The following is a 20156-nucleotide window of genomic DNA, read 5'->3' on the forward strand; positions in this document are numbered from 1 at the left end:
CAAGATATTTAACATGGTCTGCTTGGGGGAGTTGGCGATGATTGATATTTACTGGTGGACATGTTCTTCTACGCAGGGTAAACGTTATATGCGTGGATTTTGATTCATTGGCTTTAATGCGCCATGTCTTCAACCATAATTGTATTTGCTCCAGGTGGGTTTGTAGGTTTATTGATGCTGTGACTGGATCTTCATGGGATGCTAAGATTGCTGTATCGTCTGCATATCTTGCCACAGTAGTTATTTTTGTGGTGGGCAGATCAGCCGTATACAGAAGATACAGTACTGGACCCAGTACACTACCTTGCGGAACTCCTGAATATATGGGATTTAATTCGGTATGTTCATCGCCTTGATTTACAATAAAATGTCTGTCAGTGAGATACGATTTTAGTAGCTGATAGTCCGGATGAGGGAGAAGTTTCTTTAGTTTAACCTGCAAGCCCGTATGCCATACTTTGTCAAAAGCCTGAGATATGTCTAGGAAAGCAGCCGAACAATATCTTTTGGCATTTAGGTCAGCGTTTATTTGGTTTACAAGTCTATGCACTTGTTCTATAGTCCCATGCTTATTGCGAAAGCCAAACTGATGTTCTGGAATAATTTTTCTTTTTTCTATTATATAGTTTAGTTTTTTTATGTATAACTTCTCGAAAACTTTCGAGATTATTGGTAATAAACTTATAGGTCGGTAGGAGGTCACATCTTCTGGTATTTTTCCTGGTTTAAGTATCATTAATATTTTAGCTACTTTCCAGATACTAGGGAAGTAATTAATTCGTAGCATAGCATTAAATATATATGTTAATAGTTTTATAGCCTTTTCTGATAGTTCTTTTAAAATTTTGCCAGTAATTAAGTCATAACCAGGAGCTTTTTTAATATTAATCTCTCTCATTATTGTATGTTTAACTTTTTTGACCGTTAATTTCTCGTGCGGTAAATCCATTTGAAATGGCGAATCTAGAAAGCTAGTAATTTTATTTTCGTCATCTTTATGTAGCTGAGACTGGGAAGGTTTAAAAACATTTTTTAAGTGTTTTGAGAAAATGTCGGCCTTCTCTTTATTGCTTCTCGCCCAATTATTTTCGCTTGTTTTAATAGGTGGGTTATGCTGCTGGGATCTCCTAAGCTTTTTTGTTGCTTTCCACAACGAATAGTCTGTAGCCTCAGTTGATGTCAAAAACTGCTAAAGTGTTTCACTTTTTATAAGCGACAGTATCTGCGGTAATAACGGCATACACAAAATATGATAAAACATAATCAGAAGAAAGGAATAGTTAGCAGGCAATACCTAAAGTTAACTGAGATATACCACATATTGCCGGAAAACTGTTTAAGAAGATAATAAAAATAAAAATTCAAAGACCTCGCAAGGAGATAAGCCAAGAAAAACAAGCAGATTTAGACCCCATCGAGTTTGTGTAGATAAAATTTTCACACTACGCCAGCTGACGGAAGAACGTATTAGATGTGGAAGGCGTGCGATTGTCGTTTTTATTGATTTTCAATCTATCTTACGACTTTATAGACTGAACCCTCTGACTTTAGAGACATGCTCCAATAACCCGCTTGAGTGCGAAAGGGTAGTTAGATCCATTTGAGATCCAAGCCAGTGTTTACCAAGTAACCTTTAGTATGATGCTACAAAGAATTTGACCGACCTTATATTTGCTGATGATAGTGATTAATATATATGGCTGATACAGGCGTTGAATTCTCCATGAATATTTCTCACTGCCGAACTGTATGGAAAAGACCAAAATATTGACTACTGACGAATCTCATGCTTTTGCGAATCTCAATGGGATCAAGTTAGAGCAACTTCAGGAGTTTCAGTTGCTTGAGATCAGTAACACATGAGAAATAAATTGTATATACCACCAAAGTAATAAGCCGAATCGGCCAAATTCCAAAAATATTTGTCTCTCTAAAATGATGCGTATGGAAGAGAGAAAATATTAAAATAAAGACGAACAAACTTGAACTCTAGACTTAGATACTGTTACAGTCACGCCTACATCTGTAAGCTTGATGTCTTTTAGTATAATACATTTATATAATGCCTAAGGCAAATACTACATGAGTTCGTATTAGCAGTGAGGTGATAAGATTCGATAATTAGAGCACAATTAAATAAAAAATCCGGAGATTACATTACTTGAAAAAAAAAACTGGAATAAAAAGTGGACTAATTCCTTACAGGCTTCTGTAAAGAAATCGACCTTTTGGGTGAAAGATACAACAAACAGTTTTGAAAAAGGCATGGGCTAAAAACATCGACGATTTCAGACGATCTGAAAAAAAAAAATTTTATAACATCTTTATTAGATACTCTTAGTACAATCTTAATTATTATTATTACAATTAATTTATTACTACTTTTCCTAGATGCTTGTATTAATTAACAAGCAAGACGAGTGCGAGAAAATACATCCGTATGTATTCCTCAATTATAAAAATATAATTATTTATTAATTATTAACTTATAGCTATAGTTTACATTAATAATACACACTAAATGTTCACACAAGTTCGTATGGTTTTGTTCGTTACAATCTCCTGACATCTTCTGCGCTGTCCAGCAGTTGTATTGCTTCCACGTTAGAATGATTTAGTAATCTTCTTTCGTGTTTCAAGGCGAAATTCTGCACAACTTCGCAAATCAATTTGATTTCCAGGTCATCGTGCAGTTCTTCATTGGTTACATAGCGATAGGCATTGGTAATCAATCGAAGAATTTGTTTTGACAGCGCTGTATGACTAACTGATTTGAATTTTTAGTGCAATACCATCTTACAGATTAATCCCAAATGCCAAACCCGATCAAAAGCTAGTGAGACATCCAGGAATATTGCAGGGCAGTATTTCTTTTCTTCAAACGCTTTTTCAATAGCCGCAGTTACTCTGTGCACTTGATCGATAGTTGAATGGTGATTTCGAAAACTGGAAATCTGGTATTGTTACCAAATGTTTAACACGTTTATATATCAGCTTCTCAAATAGCTTTGATATTGCAGGTAGTAGCGAAATAGGCCTGTAAGATTCGACTTGTTCTGCAGGTTTGTCAGGTTTTTTGAGCATAATTATTTGTGCAACTTTAAATCATTCCGGGACATGCTTAAGCCTTAAACAGGCATTAAATATATATGTCAACATGATGATTGCTTTTCGTGACAGTTCTTTCAATAATCCAGGTGAAATGTCATCTATACCAGGTGCCTTTTTAGGATTGAGGTTCTCAATTTCAGTGGCAACTTCCAGTGGAGAAATTAGATTTAGATCAACATCGGGTTGATAAATAGGAGATGTATCTATGGTAGATTCTATATCATTAGGCAGAAAAATGTTTGCTAAGTATTGTACGAACAATTCAGCTTTTTCCTTGTCGCGTCGAACCCATTCATTTCGATCATTTTTAATTGGCGGTACTCCAATAATTGGTCTTTTAGATCTTCGAGTTGCTTTCCATAGCGAATAATCTTTGTCTGCTTGTGGGCTTAATTCACTTAAATACTTTTGAAAGCAATTCTGTTTATATTCTTTGATCTTTTGATTCGTCTGATTACTAATTCTATTAAACGTAGTTTTGTCAGCAGCATTTCTGGTCCTGTGCCATACTATTCTAGCTTTTCGCCTTTCTTTTATCATTTCTCTAATTTCAAGGGGGTAAAGTACTTCATATTCTGATTTCTCTCTTGCTAGTGGGGTAGCATCTTTTGCAGCTGACCGAATTTGTTCAGTTATATGTTTGGTTTGTTGCTCAAGATCTATATCTTTTAAGTCTTACTTTTAAACTGATTTTTTCCTGCAGTATTAATCTGAATTTGTCCCAGTCAGTATATTTGTTGGTAAGATTAGGCTTTTTTGCTTTTCTTAGGATTGTCGCGCCCAGTGTTAACAATACTGGAGTGTGATCAGATGATAAATCGCACAAGCTTTCTGTACTAATTTGATTTAATGAGATGCCTTTTGTAATGTAGAAATCCAGCAGGTCTGGGACTTTATTACTGTCTGTGGGCCAGTAAGTGGGTTCACGCCCTGAATGATAATTACAATTTGTAAGGTTAATGGCTTTGAGTAATTCGTTTCCTTTTCCAGGTGTTATTATTCGTGCACCCCAAGCTGTATGTTTAACATTAAAGTCTCCACCAATAATAAACCGTGGGCCTAATTTTGAAAAGATTTCTTTATATTGTTGTTGTGTCATTTTATGTCTTGGTGGACAATATATAGCGCCAATATTTATTTCAGCCCCGTTCTCCGATACTAATTATCGTAGCTTGTATTTCTTCATTTTTAATATCTTCTTGTTCGAAATGTTTTAAATTTTGTTTAATTATTAAAGCTGTTCCGCCTCGAGCCCGTTCACTGTGGTGTAGTGTCCAGTAAGCATCATAACCCCGTATTTTAATGTAGTTTTTTTTTAGAAAAATGTGTTTCCGATATGAGAGCTATATCTATGTTATTTGTTTTTAAGAATAATTCTAGTTCCCGGACTCGGACTCCCGGATTTAGTCCGTTTGCGTTCCAAGTTATAATTCTTAAAAACGAATTACTCATTTTGATTTCTCTTTAGCTTGTTTTGGGTAGTTTTCCCCAATCCGGATTTCTCCAATTTTTCCACCTTGTCTGCTAACTGACTGAATTTCTGTCTCATTTTGGTCTGGAATTCTTTGAGCAATTTCATCATGTCGACGATAGTTGGCTAGTTGGCCGCAGCTTTCTGCGGTTTCGTATCAATTTGTTTATCATTTAATATTTTGGCGTTTATATTTTTGACCGATGGCCTTACGGTTTCATAGGTTTTTTTTATTTTCAACGGTAGATGTTGTTTCAGAGCTTTTGACTTTGTCAATTTGTCTTAAGCGTTGTTCTGCTGTAATTTTCTTTGGCTGGAGTTCTTTTCTTTTTTTTTTTTGATATACTGCACATCCTTTATAATTAGCAGGGTGACCTTTTTCATTGCACAACACGCATGTCGCTACACTATTGCGTTGTTTTCTGCACTGAGTTGTGTGATGTTTACCGCCACATTTCACACATCTTGGTTCCCTGCAAAAATTTTTAGTGTGTCCAAGATTTTGACAGTTTGTGCATTGTATATTATTATTCTTCTTCGGAGGTTCCACTTTTATCTTGTGGTCTAGTAAATAATTTATGTCCTATATATTTTCATTATTTTCCTTTTCTGTCATGTCTACGTAGAACAACGGAAAAGTTTTAATTTGTTTTTCGCCATTTACATTTGTTGTCTTTTTCGCTATAGGCGTGATGGTCACTACTTCGTGCCCGCCAGCTCGTAATTCATTTCAATTCGGATTTAATATCGTCCTGATTTGTTTTGGACGGTAATCCTCTAATGACTACTCTATACCACTTATCAATTTTTAACTGATAAGTGTGATATTCGAGTTTATTGAATGAATTGTTTTTCTTCATCTCAATTAGATGCTTCTTTACATTCCTATAGTCTGTTTCATTGCTAAGGGTTACGTTAATATCTTTGTTAGACAAAGCTTTAAACTGTACTCGGTCAGAGGCTACTCCCTTTATTTCTGATCTAAATAAATTAAAATAGCCAACATTGCTTACCTTGATCGGAGGGGGCAGAGGGATTTTGTCTTCTTGCTTCTTTTTTTTTTAAATATTTATAGCACTTTTTGCGATTGGCGAAGGCGTCATCTGAGACTTCTTCCTCTTTTTATCCTTCTTGTTTGTTACTTCGGTCCAGTCAGACTGTTCCCCTACCTCTAATGGTGTATCTTGCGTGTGACCTTGCAGTTGCAAACGGATAGCAGCCATATCCTTAGATAATTGCAACAGTTGTTGGTTCAGACGCTCATTATTCGTTCTTAATACTTTGTTTTCTTTCAATAATATATTCAAATCCATGTTGTTGTCCATGATGTTATAATTAAATTTTTTTTTTCACTAACTTTCACTTTTCCCCTTTTTGGAAAACGTAGAACGTCTTTTGTTTGAGGGCACGTATTTCCTTCCCTTTGAGTTGGCCGTTTCACCGTATCCCGTACCTGGGAGTTCTTTGAAACCGTTAACCGAAGTTCACCGTAAAAAAAATATATAGATATATTTTTATTTGATATTTACGGAGACTCGTTTTCGGGAAAGAAAAAACACGTCTTGACTCTATGAAGGTCGGGACCGAACTATAATTGATCTGAAAAATGGAAAACGAACTTTTGTCAAGGCTAGAACAGATGACCGCCAACTGTGACGTTTAGTGAAGAGATTTAGTGAAGAAGTCATGTATTGAGAATAATTTGTTGAGAAGTCGATATTATCATCAAGTGCCACCTGTGGATTGGTGATGAAGATGAACATTATCGTTGCGTACTTTACGGGTTTAGTACATAGGTGAATTTTCTCTTACGTACTTCAAGTATCAAAAAGATTTAGAAGAATACATGTCTTTGTACCCATGCGCCTGACATATAAATTGTAAAATCCCTCTCTATAAATTCGTATTAATTCGTATTTAATGATATTATTTTTTATCCTTTTAAAACTAGTGATCATCTTATTATTTTCCTTCATTCTGGAGGCAATATAAAGCATTGATAACGGGTTTCTTTTTATTCAGTCAGTGCTACCTTAATGATATTAAAGTCCATGGTATAGTGTAGGTCTTTTAACGCAAATTTAAATGTCATTTCAGTTTTTTTACTGAATGTGTATTAAATGTTTGATCATCTCTACCTAATCCCTTTGAATTGTATTTGAGAAAATACTTATTATATATTAGTTACGAATTTTTAGCCGAAAAATTTATCAATGGATAATCTAGGGGAATTAATACAAACAATTCTATCTATTCGCAAAACGGACAATTTTGCTCTACTAAAAGAATTTAATTCAAGTTTATACTCGAACGAGGCCTTACATACATTAATAACTGGCATTACTGAAGCAGGTGAATCAATATGTGGAAATAAACAATTTTTGAGATCTCATATTCAAAAACAATTTCAACGTATTCGTGATGGGGATCGGTTCTGGTTCGAGGACAAAAATAACAAGTAAGTTTTTGGTAGTAGGTATTATAATTAGTATATCATATTACTTTTTTATTTAGAATATTTTCTGGAAGCGAAATCGAAAAAATACGTGCTGTAACATTTACAGACGTCTACTTAACTGTGAAAAATTATATATCAAATAATAACTTCTCACACGCCGATGTACAACATTTCCAACCTGAAGAAACAGTCAAAGTCATTAATAAATTGTATTTACTTGCAGCAGTTGCAACTGTATTTATTATTACAAATTGCATAGGTAAGTATTTTTCATTTTATACTTCATTAAAAGTTTTTTGTTTGTTTTTCCACATTTAGTCTTGGTAATTCCAATGATAATTTGGAAATATAGAAGAAATAAAAAAGTGAGAGATATTATTACCAACAAGTTCGAATATATCAGTGAAGGAGATCCAACACTTGAAGATTCACAAAATCAATCATTTTCAGGTAAGATTTGATAAGCAAAGTGTTATATTGATTTTATCAAATCTATGATATAGGCTTGTTCATCTGGATATTCGATTTTGATTGGCATATTCTATTTGTACATCTAGCAAACAAAGAAGCTGTGAGAGTGAAGCTAGCAATTTCAACCAATTCGTTTGATATCGTTTTGTTTGATATTCGTTTAATATAATTAAATAATTTCGGTTTAGGTTTGTTTAGTGATGCAAACAAAATTATGTTCATACAAACCTACAAAAAGCCTACCATAGATGGTCCTTTGACCTTTAAGTGTGGATTCTAAATATACATAAATTGTGACCTGTGTAGATATAGACCCAAAACAACAACATTATATTGCATTTAAAATATATAAACTGGATGAAAATTACATTTGAATTTCTGAAAAAATTCTGCAATGCAAAATATGAAATAAATTTGGAGATACTAAAATAAATTGCTATAGATCCTTTAGATGCGCCAAGTATCAGAATATCAAGCCATAACTTGCAAAAAGCAACAAATCAAAGCAAAAGGAATCAATACTGATCCCACTTGCTTTAGCTCTGACTAGGAACACTTCAACTTCCGAGTAATAACTTGTTTCTCCAAACAGAACTGATAGACATGGCTATAATATCTGATTTCATGTTGCATTTAAAATTACACCATACACAAAACGAACCATCAATCGTGTACCAACCACGGAGGTATAGTCATTATTATTAAAAACACTATCCACGTTATTCACTGGAGGAATATCGCCCAGATAAAATTTAAATAAAAAAAACACCGAAATGGTAATATCTGCTGTTTACTGCCTCCCAGACACACAATATATAAAGAGACTTTGAAAGCGCTTCTGAAAGTTGCACAAATGGGTCCTAAATTTATCTTTGGCGGCGATTGAATCTCCAAGCATACGCACTGAAGCTGCTCAACTTATCAACCCGAGAGAAAAGCAATTAATAGAAACAGAAACAAGAGGGCAATAGAAATAATTAAACTTGAATTGCTTTCAAATAGCGAACTTACTTGCCGGCCAATTGATAGATTAAAAAGTATGTTGACACGTTGTTGTTGACATAACTTCACAAAAATGGAAACATGTATTGACTTAAACTCGGAGCAACAGCACGCGAGGCTCAGGAGATGCGGCATCTCGAGAATAAGCTACATATTTACGTAGAGGGATGGGAGCTGCGCTAACAAATGAAAACTTCCTCATAAAAAACGGTTTAGTTATAGATCACAGTGGCTTAGTGTTTTAAAATAGACGATGTACAATGGAGAAGGAGTCAATTCAATTCAATATTGACTAATGTACATTACCATCATCATCTGTCATACTACTGTCACTATCAGCAATATTTTTGTCAGGTCCAACATCTCATCTCTTCTTTTTCGGACTAGTTGATTAAAAGTGATTTTATACCGTGACTCTGTTAAAAAAAGGTCAATGTACTTTCAACTTCGCGTTTACTAGCTTCATCTTCTCTGGACGATGGTTCCAAAACGCTATTCTTATTAAAAGGGTAAAATGCAGTGGCACAAAATCCAGTCACTAAATTTTGTTTTACTGAAGACGTGTTATTCAAATAAGAGGAATTAAGTGTTTGTGTCAGATGATCAATTTTTGTCAAGTCTTTCGATAGACGATTTGGATAGTGCGACTAATTCCACGATAACAATGATGTGCAAGTGTGCAAAACTTCGAATCATAAATAAAATAAGGAAAGATGCGTGTGAACATACAGAATAATAGTGTTAATCATAGGTTGTAGATGAATTTAATATTCCCTGATTTACTCTGGTTGAATATTTTCTCCATGTCTTGTCAATTGTTAAATGTTTGTTCATAAACCAAACGTATACGCAGATATTAAATGTATTCTATCTATGAGTGGTTCTAGCCTTTAAAATGGCTATAAGCTATAAGTTTTTTAAATACTTTGTATACTACAGGTGAAGTTGGTCGATAACACTTTAATTCATTTGATGATTATCCAGGTTTTGGAATCATAATAACTTCAGTAATTTTCCAAGCTCCTGGTACATGTTTTAATCACCATACTATAATAATCAAGTTGGTAAGCTGATAATGATTTTCTTTATTAGAACTTTCTTCAGAACTTGTTTGGTTATTAAGTCTTTGATAGTGGTGGTTTTGTTTTGGTGCATTTTGAATTGATGTCACTTTTTATAACTTCTTTGAGATTTTTGTACTCGTTTTTAGGTAGATTATATTAAAGCTCAGTATCACTTTGTTTGAAGGCTTATTCTAAATGAAGCTTCAGATGATTCAGCTTTTTGTTAATTATTCCCTGCACAATTTCCCCCTAGGTGTATTATAGATTAACTATGCAGATTTAATCGTATTAGCTTTTTAGTGGCCTTCAAGAATGAATAGTAAGTTTCCTTTTCATCTGTTAGATCCCCTACATATTTATTTAGGGCTTCGTTTTTGATTTCCAATATTTCCGCTTTTTATCATTTGTGTTATTCTGAATGACGTATTTTTATTTTCACGTCTTCTATTTCGTTACGTTCCCTTCTCAGTTTTCATTTTCAGATACAATTTCCTGAATTTCATTGGGAAAATTTATTTCTTCACCTTTATTTCAGGTGATTCTTCCAAACAGCTTGCTGGATGTCAACAATAAGTTTCTCTGTTTCCAAACTTAATGATTGGATCATCCCAAGTGATATTTTCAGCTGAATACGATTACATAACAGATCAAATGAAAATTCCCCGGCCTGAAACATATATGGCGCTACTAAATTCATACGTTTTTTAGTTAGCCCTAAGCCTCAAAAGATGCGTGTATAAATTTAACGGCTTTCGGATCATTACTTTGTGAATTATAGCATTTTGAACGAAGCTACTTTTGTTATTGTGAAAAAAAAAATGGATAAAAAGGATTTTCTTCTTCTTCTTTTTCTTTTAAAAAGAAAAAATACAGTTGGAGCAAAAACTTGGCTTGCTGCCGAGTTTTCGGATACTGCCTCAGGAAAGTAAATCATCAAGTATTCGCATGCTAAGTTTAGACGTGTTGAAATGAGCACCGAAGAATGAAGACCGAAGTTGAATGACCTTAAATTGAAATTGAATGAAATAGCAGACACTCATCGATATGTGACAATGGATGAAACATGGCTCCATCATTTCACTCCGAAATCCAATCGACGGTCATCCGAGTGTACTGCACACGATAAACCCGCTCCAAAGCGTGGGAAATTGCAACAGTCTGCCGGCAAAGCAAAGGCATCTGTATTTTGGGATGCGCATGGAATAATTTTCATTTACTACCTTGAAAAAGGAAGGACCACCAACAGCGACTATTATATAGCATTATTGGACTGTTGGAAGGACGAAATCGCCAAAAACGGCTGCATTTGAAGAAAAAGAAAGTGCTGCTTCGCCAAGACAATGCACTGTGTCAAAAGTCAATGAAAATGATGGGAAAAACTATGAATTGGGCTTCGAATTGCTTCTTCATCTACTGTATTCTCCAGATCTAGCCCCTACCGATTATTTTCTGTTCTCATATCCCAAAAGTATGCTTGAGAGAAGAAATTTTAGTCGAATGAAGAGGTTATTGCTGAAACTGAGCCCTATTTTGAAGTACAGGTCAAATCGCACTTCAAAAATGCTATCGAAAAGTTGGAGGGTCACTATAATCAGTGTATAACCCTTGAAGGAATTTATATTAAATAAAAAATAATAATTTTGCCAAACAAATGGTCTACCATGTTTTTACATGGTAGACCTGGGACTTTTCAATTGACCTGTTATTTAGTAGCTCGGTAAACATAAGGAGATATGTTTGAAAAATTTTGAAACATCCATTATACAGCCCTGAATATCTGTATAGCCACTGTTGGCGTCCATTTTTCCAGTCCCTACAAAACTGTTTTAATACACACTGAAAGATTCAAATATTCTAAATGGAAACCTGTTATTTTTTTGTAGAGAAATGACAAATACATCGAATTTAATAGTTGGGATAACTGTTAGCAGTTTAAGGGTTATTTAGAATATTTATATTATTTATCGCATATTGACAAATAGATATCACTGTTATAAAAATTAGCATCAATAGGGGCTTGTTAAAAATTTTCCGAAATATATCAAAAGACTAACGGAATGGTGGTTTTATCAGAAAACTGGCAAAATATTGTTGACCAAAATGGCATATCATTGTTTACAATTTTATCGAATAAGTTCGGTTTACAAAACACTCGACGATCATGCGAACCGAAGAAAACCGAATTTTCTTTTAGTACAAATTATTTACCAGACAAATTTATTAAATATTTATTAGAATTACTGCACCACCTGTTTTCGCTCTAGCAATAATCTCGTTTTAAAACATGTTATCATGCCTCTCGGCTAAGCTACCATAAAGTAACTATAAAATCTTAAAGCATTATCAGATGCCGCTAAGTCAGGAGAGTTACCTGAGTAACCTACGACAGCGTATCTTTCTTGGGTATTTAGGTGGTTTTGCGTCTGTTACTCGTTCTTTTGGATACTTTTGTCACAACAAGGTCGTTCGATTAGTGTAGGTGTTATCTGTTGCAACCGCTTCATTCCATTAATTTACTCGTAGTAACCTGCCTTCTGCTGATTATTCCACTATATCTTTTTTAACATCTTTTTTAGATACGCTTAAATCAATCTTAATTATAAATTAATTTATTACTGCTTTTCATTTGTACTTGTAGTAACTCACAAGCACGACGAGTGCGAGAAAATACATCAATATGTATTCCTCAATTATAAAATTATAATAACTTATAGCGCTTTTATTAAAGGTATACACTTGGATGCCTAGTTGATTAGAATTTTTAGTACAACCCCATATTTGCACTAGTCCAAATTGGCTTTATAATTGTTTTATAAATCAACCTCTTTGATTTTTAGATCATGTTGAGAGTATCTTCCGACTAACCAGTATAGCTGTTTTATTTTGGTTCTGATGTGTTTTGCTTTCTGTCTAACGTTATGTTTCCAATTTAATATACCATCAACATGGATTCCGAGATATTTAGCTGATTTTGCTTGAGGAATTGGGCATCCATTGAGTGATATAATTAAGTTTTTATTATTTCGCCGCAATGCAAAATTAACGTGGACAGATTTGGAGCTATTAAGTTGAATTTTCCAATCTTTTGTCCAATTTTAGATTGTTTGACTGCCACTTGCATTTTTTCTACTGCCCTAGGCAGAGATATGTCGTTTTCCATAATAATTGATTCCACTATATGCATAGTAATATTTTATGGCTATGAATATTCCACTTTCGCGTCAATTTGGAAGGCTCTCAAATCCAGTAGATCCACTTTTCACTGTACTGCCATCGCGCCACATTTTTTTTTGTTTTAGGAAACAATAAAACAGCAATGTTCAAATAGTTCGGAACACGGCGGTTCGGTTATGACAGTTATAGTCAGTCAATTCAATAATTGTGGTAACCATTTTCCCTTACTTTGAGTATTTCTCAACATATGTAAAGATCTGGAAATAACTGACTCATCTACTACTAAATAGTGTAGTTCTCTCTAATACGGAGGTCATAATCACCATTTTTATATTGATCCAACAAACAGAAAATTTGGATATGACGGAGCAGCATTACCTTACTTTTCTAAAAGTATCTGGTTGGCTTCGGCGGCATATTTCTTCGAATCAAAAAACAAAAGTAATGAATGTCAAAAATAGAATTTTGAACATTCTATAATTAGTATCTTTATATACCGAATAAGTCAATAAATCAAATTGAAAAGGTTTTAATTAATGTAGCAAAATGTCAAATCAATCTTATTTATCAATTACGTTAGCGGTTAGCAGTTTAACAGTTATTTACATTGATACTCCCATAGATATTAAAATACTTGACACTAACATACATAGAAGCAACTAATAATACAGATATAAACTAATCAACCGACTAATTATGATAGTTTAAAGAATTTGATAGTTTAAGTAATTTGTAAGGTTCATGCAAAGATACCCTTGCCGTTAACTATTGGTCACTAACATAGTTTTTGTATATATTGCATCTACTATGCAATATTTTACTTCTAATTGTATTCTAAAATAATTTTTATATTAATCAATTTATTTTAGCTAGAGAATATAGAGGTAATAACCAAGAACCTAGAAATATCTTAGTGATATTAAATAGTGGAGAACGAAAAATTATACTAAAGTCATACTCCGGAGACATTATTCGAACAATAGACTGTGATTTGAATTCGAAATTGCATATACAGATTTATATTATATGCAACAAGCCAAACTTGGTTATTAAGTTTCCGCATAGTTATGATGTGGTAATAGAAAACAATATTATGAATATCTTAATTCCTTAGGAAACTAATTGTTTACTTTTTAGATTTTAATGTTCGATAGTGACCTTTTACGTCGTTCATTTCTAAATGCAATAGAGGACTTTCAATCGAATAACAAATATATTGAGAAAGAGCTCATCAAAGGCTTAACTTGGACAGCGGCTGAACATATTATTGTATCCAAACAACATCTCCAAAATGGACTAGAGATGTTCTTTCGTGTTGCGATTGCTCAAACCTTCAAGATCAATCATTCAAGGGATGAGATGATTTACGTGGGTGCAGATTTAGCGAATAAAGTCATGAACATGAAACTAACCAAATACGAGTTTGCTGATGCTTTAAGTATACACCTAAACAATCACTTTTTAAGAAAAATATTCGAACTAGTTGACAGAGATAAAGTTGGCCTCGTTTCTTTTCGAGAATTCGTTGACTTAATCATAATGTTTGCAGAAGGAAATGAAGAAAAGAAAGCCAAACTATTATTTGATATGTATGATATAGACGGAACAGGATCCCTACCTAATGATGAGTTTTTACATATGCTGAGGTATGTAAACAAATCTAATTCTCATAAAGATTATTAATCGTTTTCACAATGTTTAGTTCATTTTTGAAAAATACAATGAAACCTAAACAGAAAAGCATTGGAGGAATCATTAATAACGTGATGCAATCTGTGCAAACTGATGAAATTACATTTGAAAATTTCAAGAAGTTAATTAAAGACTATATGAAATATCTTACCTATGCTAAATTGGGGCATAAAATTGAGAAGCGTTTTGATGAACCACATTTGTTATATACCAAGAGAACTTTAGAAGCAATGTAAGTATTTTTATATAGTAGACTTATGAATGAATACCGATGTTATTCAGTAGTTAATATATAAACTTGTTTTAAACCACACTAGTAATTGTTATAACTATTTTAATGCTTGCTCATTTTCGAACTCGATATATATATATATATATATATATATATATATATATATATATATATATATATATATATATATATATATATATATATATAAGGATTATTAATTCCACCATTTCAAAGCATCAAAATGTCAAAACTCACTTGATACTTTCTATAGCAGTGAATTAGAATAGAATAATAAAACTTTTTGCTAATTTCTTGAGACATTCGAAAATTATGTAACACGTATAGGTGCTAGTATGATATGTAATTTGCAGTAATATTATGCTTAATCTATAATTATTATTCTTGTTGATAACCTGCCGATTTAGAAACCTAAAAAAGCTAGCTTAATGTTGTTTGGATACTCTTCCACAACTAATTATACAGTCATAGAATGTTCTGTTTCAAATTTAATTTTCATGCACCATTGTGGGAAGAGAATTTGTTTATATATTTGTTCGATATTTTTTTATGTTTTCGAAGCAAATTTATTCAAATAAATTCCAAACACTTAGAGAGGATATATACCATCGTGACTTTTTACCATTTTTGATATGGATAAAGCCACAATTCTGTCAGTGAACAATACATAGATCCTGGTTAAAAAATTGATTTTATTGATTGATTGAAAAAAGTGATTTCAACTAGTTTGTTTCGAAATCAGTTTTACATCATTAAGAGAGGTATACAGATGGCAGGGTAAATGACAAATCGACCAAGGTATGCATGTGATCTAAGACCATTCCTTTTATTTTGATGATGAACCTAATAAAATTCAGAATTCATGGTAAGTTTTTTCTTTCAATTCCGCCAAATTCTTACCATCTTCCTTTATATCGATTGCCGCATCAATTTTGAATTCTAGTGCATTTCGACTTTGAAACATAACAATATAATAATGTAAATTAAATAATAAAAAAAACAAAATGCTATTAAATATAATTTATTTTAACAGTATAGTACATCTGTTCCATACATTATCGAAGGGCTTAAACTAGAGTAAACTATACAACAACAATAACAGAATATATGTTAGGGTTGTTTTATTATATTTATATTAAACTCTTTTCCATACCACCTATAAGTAAACTTTTATGTGTTTTATACAGTGACATCCCTTGGAGTTCATTATATCCACCTAATTTACAATTATATATCCAAATAATGTATTTTATATTCATCAGGGAGCATATATTTCCTTGATTCCTGGATTTTCTTGCCAAGTTATTTTGATATCGGTGTTTCCTCTGTTACTACTTTTTTTACAAAATTAAATTTAATCATTCTAATATTCATTTTCTCCTCGTACATTCTAACTAAATACTCTTTTATACTTTGGTGTATACACGAAGTTCTACACCTATCCTATATTAATTACATTCCCACCTTTAGTTGTGTCCACCTTCATCGCCCTCTCTTGATAATTGTCAGCATTGGGTCAAAATCCCATATTCTGATAGTTTCATTCAATTACTGCCAACAACTAAACTGTTAATTAACAATCTAGCTAACACTTGAACAAGATTTCACCATTTATATACTTCTCCTTCTGTATCTGATAGGGTTCATTTCGACTAAAGGTGTTTTTGTACCTGTGTTATTTGTATCTTCCACATATCCAAACAGTTCTTGCTTGTCTATCCTTCTTGACCAGCATGCCCATTATAATAGTTCTTTGGCATACCCCATATCAATTCGAATGGATTGAAAATTCCGCGATATGGTGGAACAGATAAAACTGTGTGGCTATATTGTTCGGCCATCTGAAGGCCACTCTTAAACATGGTATCTTGAAAACTGAATTTTTTGTTTTGCAAGCCATTCCTTAATTACAGACTTTATCGCCCTACTTTTGTCCAGAACAATAACTTATGGTTTCCCTAAGCTCTCCAACAGGTGATTTAAAACTTAGAATTGAAGGAAACCACTAACTCTGTTGAATACAACCATTCCTTTTTCTATGATGAAGAACAATATGTATGCAATGAATTATTAAAAAATATAATGTTTATATAAAATAAATAAAATGCTAGTCTAACTCTTACCTTTTTCCATCAACTTTTGTTATCTTTATTCTTTTTTATTATTTTCTTGCGTGAGTGACCCAATTTGAAATATTAAAAGTATTTAATTGAAATAACAAATTTTCCGTAATTTTATTATTAGCTTCTAGAAATTGAATTATTTAAAAAGCAATGCCTAAAAGACTTATTAGACCTCTTCATGGATTATATTTAAATCATTTAAATCCAAGGTTTCCTAACAGTGTATAAAGTTTTCTCTGAATTAATTGTACTATAAGTTGTGTTTATACCAATATTCAGTACAGTAGCAACAGGCTAAAAAAATCCATTAAAACCGCAGCAAGTCAATAGTTAATTTTTCTTGAGCCAGTGTTATCGAATAACTTTAGTGAACTGCAGTATTTCTTCATATCTTGTTGTGGATCTTTTCTAAATGCTTTATACTAAAATACCTGTATTACATTGATATTACTTCTGCGTTATCCCCATAACTAAATTCCATAGATCCATATAAATTTTAGTATGCGCTTGTACATCAGAAATTTGTATGGATGTTTTTCGTCCAAATTGACACTACATAAGAGTTGTATAAATATTTATCATATGATATGGCTCGATGTTGCTTTGTGAGATAATAATATTATTCATATTTATTGACATATGCACAGTTTTATTTTAGGTGAATCATATATGCAATTTTTTGTTCTCGTTGATATTTTTATCCACGTCTTTTATATATGTTATTACTTGCATGTTTCAATTTTCTGGTTGCAAGTATCATCAGCAAATATAGTCAAAGTAACATTTTCTATTTGTGTTATGTCACATGTATCGGGTGGATAAAGAACAGTACAAAAAACTGCCTTGCTGTGCTCCCGCTTGTCTTTCTTTCATTGATGAGTCAGCTTCTCCTTGTTTAACTCTAAACATCCTGGCTGAGAGCGAGGTTTAGATTTAAGACTTATACCTATTGCTTCAATAACATTTTATGGAGTATATACATGAGTCTCTTATGCCAGACATTACCAAAAGGCTTTTCGTAGATTTTCACGATATAATCTATGATTTTATGTACCTGGCTGATTGTGGAATATACTAGTAGTAGTGAAGTTGGTCGATAAGATTTCGCTTCATTTGGTGGTGGTGAATGTTTCGGAATCATAATAAATCATAATAAATTCCGCAGTTTTCCATACACACTGAATATGGTTTTATCGGAATGCTGCATTAATCAAATTGATAAATTTTAATCATTCTCATAGTAAATTCTTCAACATTTGTTCAGTTATTAAGTTGGTTTCTAACTTTGAAGACCTGGTGTAACAATTTTAGGAGGATTTTCGCACTCGCTTGTCAACAGATTATGTTCTAAATCAGTTTCATTTAATCTGAAACTGTTCTAAATAATTGGCAAATTCTTCAGTTTTTTCTTGATTGTTGCGTGCCTAATTTTATCCTAGATCTCTTATAGGTGGACTGTGAGAAATTGGTCTCTTTAGATTTTTATTATATCATCAAAGTGTTTGTTTCCTTGTTATCTATGTTATTTATTTATGGATTTCTTTTGTTTTCCTTTTTAACCTTTTTATTGTAATGTTTAGCCTATTTTTATTCTCAGGTGTTGTAGTTGGTTATTATTTTTTTGTCAAATTTGCTTTTCAACTTTTTTCAACTTTCAACAACAACAACAATTTCTTTGGAATAATAGATTCCCTTGGATTTTCTTTTAATTCCAAGTATTGTTCTAAGCCCCTGGATGGGTGTCTGCAACAAATATTTCTGCTTCTAGGTTTAACTGCTCAGTGTTCTTGCTGCGAATTCGCCTTCAGCAGTTTCATAAGTTAATGCTGAGCCCTTTGCATTGGCCCAACTGCTTATTATTTTATTATTATGTTATATTGTATAACTGATTTCAATATTTCTAATATTGGTTTAACTTATCTTATGTTACATTTGCAGTTCAGATATTTTGTTTCTGATCCTTAATGATTTATAGAATGTTGTATTAACTCTTTTATTACTCTGACCTTCTACTCCGATGGCGCTTTTTTTAACACTAAATTTTTTGTTGAAATTCTTAATAGTATATGATTCTTAACATTATATGATGCCATATAATAAGATTTCAATCCGTGTGTCCAGATTGGTTTTAGTTTTCGACTTCGCGCAGTTTGGCAGCAGACGATAACACGAAAATATTATATTAAATAATATTTGGAACTTGTCTTTATACTGTAATTTGTGCTTCGGAAAGTGTGAAAGACTCAAAGTGTTTTTGTTACGTTTGTGGATGTTTAATGCTCGATATATGCCGAAGAATCACAACAAATGCCCTCAAAGACGCATAATTACAATACTTTGGTTTTGTTGGAGCAAACACTGACAAGCCATAAGTACCACCATTATTTTTTAACAGGCACGGAACAAAGTTTTCCAACTAGTTTACAAGCATGTAATTGATAATTGGTTACAAAATTACCAGAAAAAAGGTGATCGAATATTTGTGAATATACTACATTCACATCTTGATTTTTTCCCGCAAAACTTGGTCGACGCGAGCAATAAACAAGAAGTGTAGCTAAACCAAGTCATAACAAAAAGCAAAAGGCAATAAATTATTTTGGGGCGCTACCATGATGAGAAATTACCGTTAGGCCCTAATGCATGAAACAGTTCTCAAATAGTATAAAGAACTCAGTTCTGTCAGAGTTCAATTCTGATATATACTTTTTAATTAAATAAATGACTGTTAAGCATTAAAAATTTAAAGAAACGTTAAATTAAATAATGAAATTGCTCAATATTTAGAAAACTAAAACCAATTTTAATAGAAGGTTGCCGATTTGTAATGAGCCTCTCAATTTACATTATAAATACCTTTTAGTTGATCAGGTCTACAAGCGTGTATTATTTAAAGACAAATAACTTACACTAAAAGTAACAATATAACAATATTATTTTGTTTGTAGGAACGAGGGTGGTATGCAAGATAATATTGAAGAAATACAGATGCAAAAAGAAAACGGTCATACTAGACCAAATGGATTTACATTATTCGAAAATATGCTGCCCTACGCATCCCTAGTCTTTTGGGTTATTTTTCTAACACTAGTGGTTTTATTTATTTTTATTATAAATTTTAAAATTTTCGATTTTAACAACAATTCTGAAAAAAGTGTAATAAGTGCTATATGCGTAGGTTCTGCGGAGTGCTTGCTATTTATTTATTCAGTTTTGTTAATTACAATGTGTAGTAACGTATGGTCAACTCTCGATGACATAGGCTCTAGAAAATATTTTCCATCTAATTTATTACCAATTTTGAATAGGTATTTCTTTATTTTTTCAATATTTTTTACAG

General features: G+C 32.5%; 1 protein-coding gene across 5 annotated transcripts in view; it reads left to right on the forward strand.

Annotated features, from left to right (window-relative positions):
* LOC143200584 (dual oxidase 2) overlaps window positions 1-20156 on the forward strand; it is a 44483-nt gene that overhangs the window by 11623 nt on the left and 12704 nt on the right. For all 5 annotated transcript variants that reach the window (XM_076411048.1, XM_076411047.1, XM_076411049.1 and 2 more), the window contains 7 exons: window positions 6781-7040; window positions 7097-7299; window positions 7359-7490; window positions 13621-13826; window positions 13889-14397; window positions 14454-14675; window positions 19765-20156. In XM_076411048.1, coding sequence (XP_076267163.1) covers window positions 6781-7040; window positions 7097-7299; window positions 7359-7490; window positions 13621-13826; window positions 13889-14397; window positions 14454-14675; window positions 19765-20156 — 1924 coding nt within the window. The remainder of the gene's footprint in view (window positions 1-6780; window positions 7041-7096; window positions 7300-7358; window positions 7491-13620; window positions 13827-13888; window positions 14398-14453; window positions 14676-19764) is intronic.

Source organism: Rhynchophorus ferrugineus, unplaced genomic scaffold (assembly GCF_030347505.1).
Source record: "Rhynchophorus ferrugineus isolate W39M unplaced genomic scaffold, kcgeb_rfMv2 rfM8, whole genome shotgun sequence".
Classification (NCBI taxonomy): Eukaryota; Metazoa; Arthropoda; class Insecta; order Coleoptera; family Curculionidae; genus Rhynchophorus; species Rhynchophorus ferrugineus.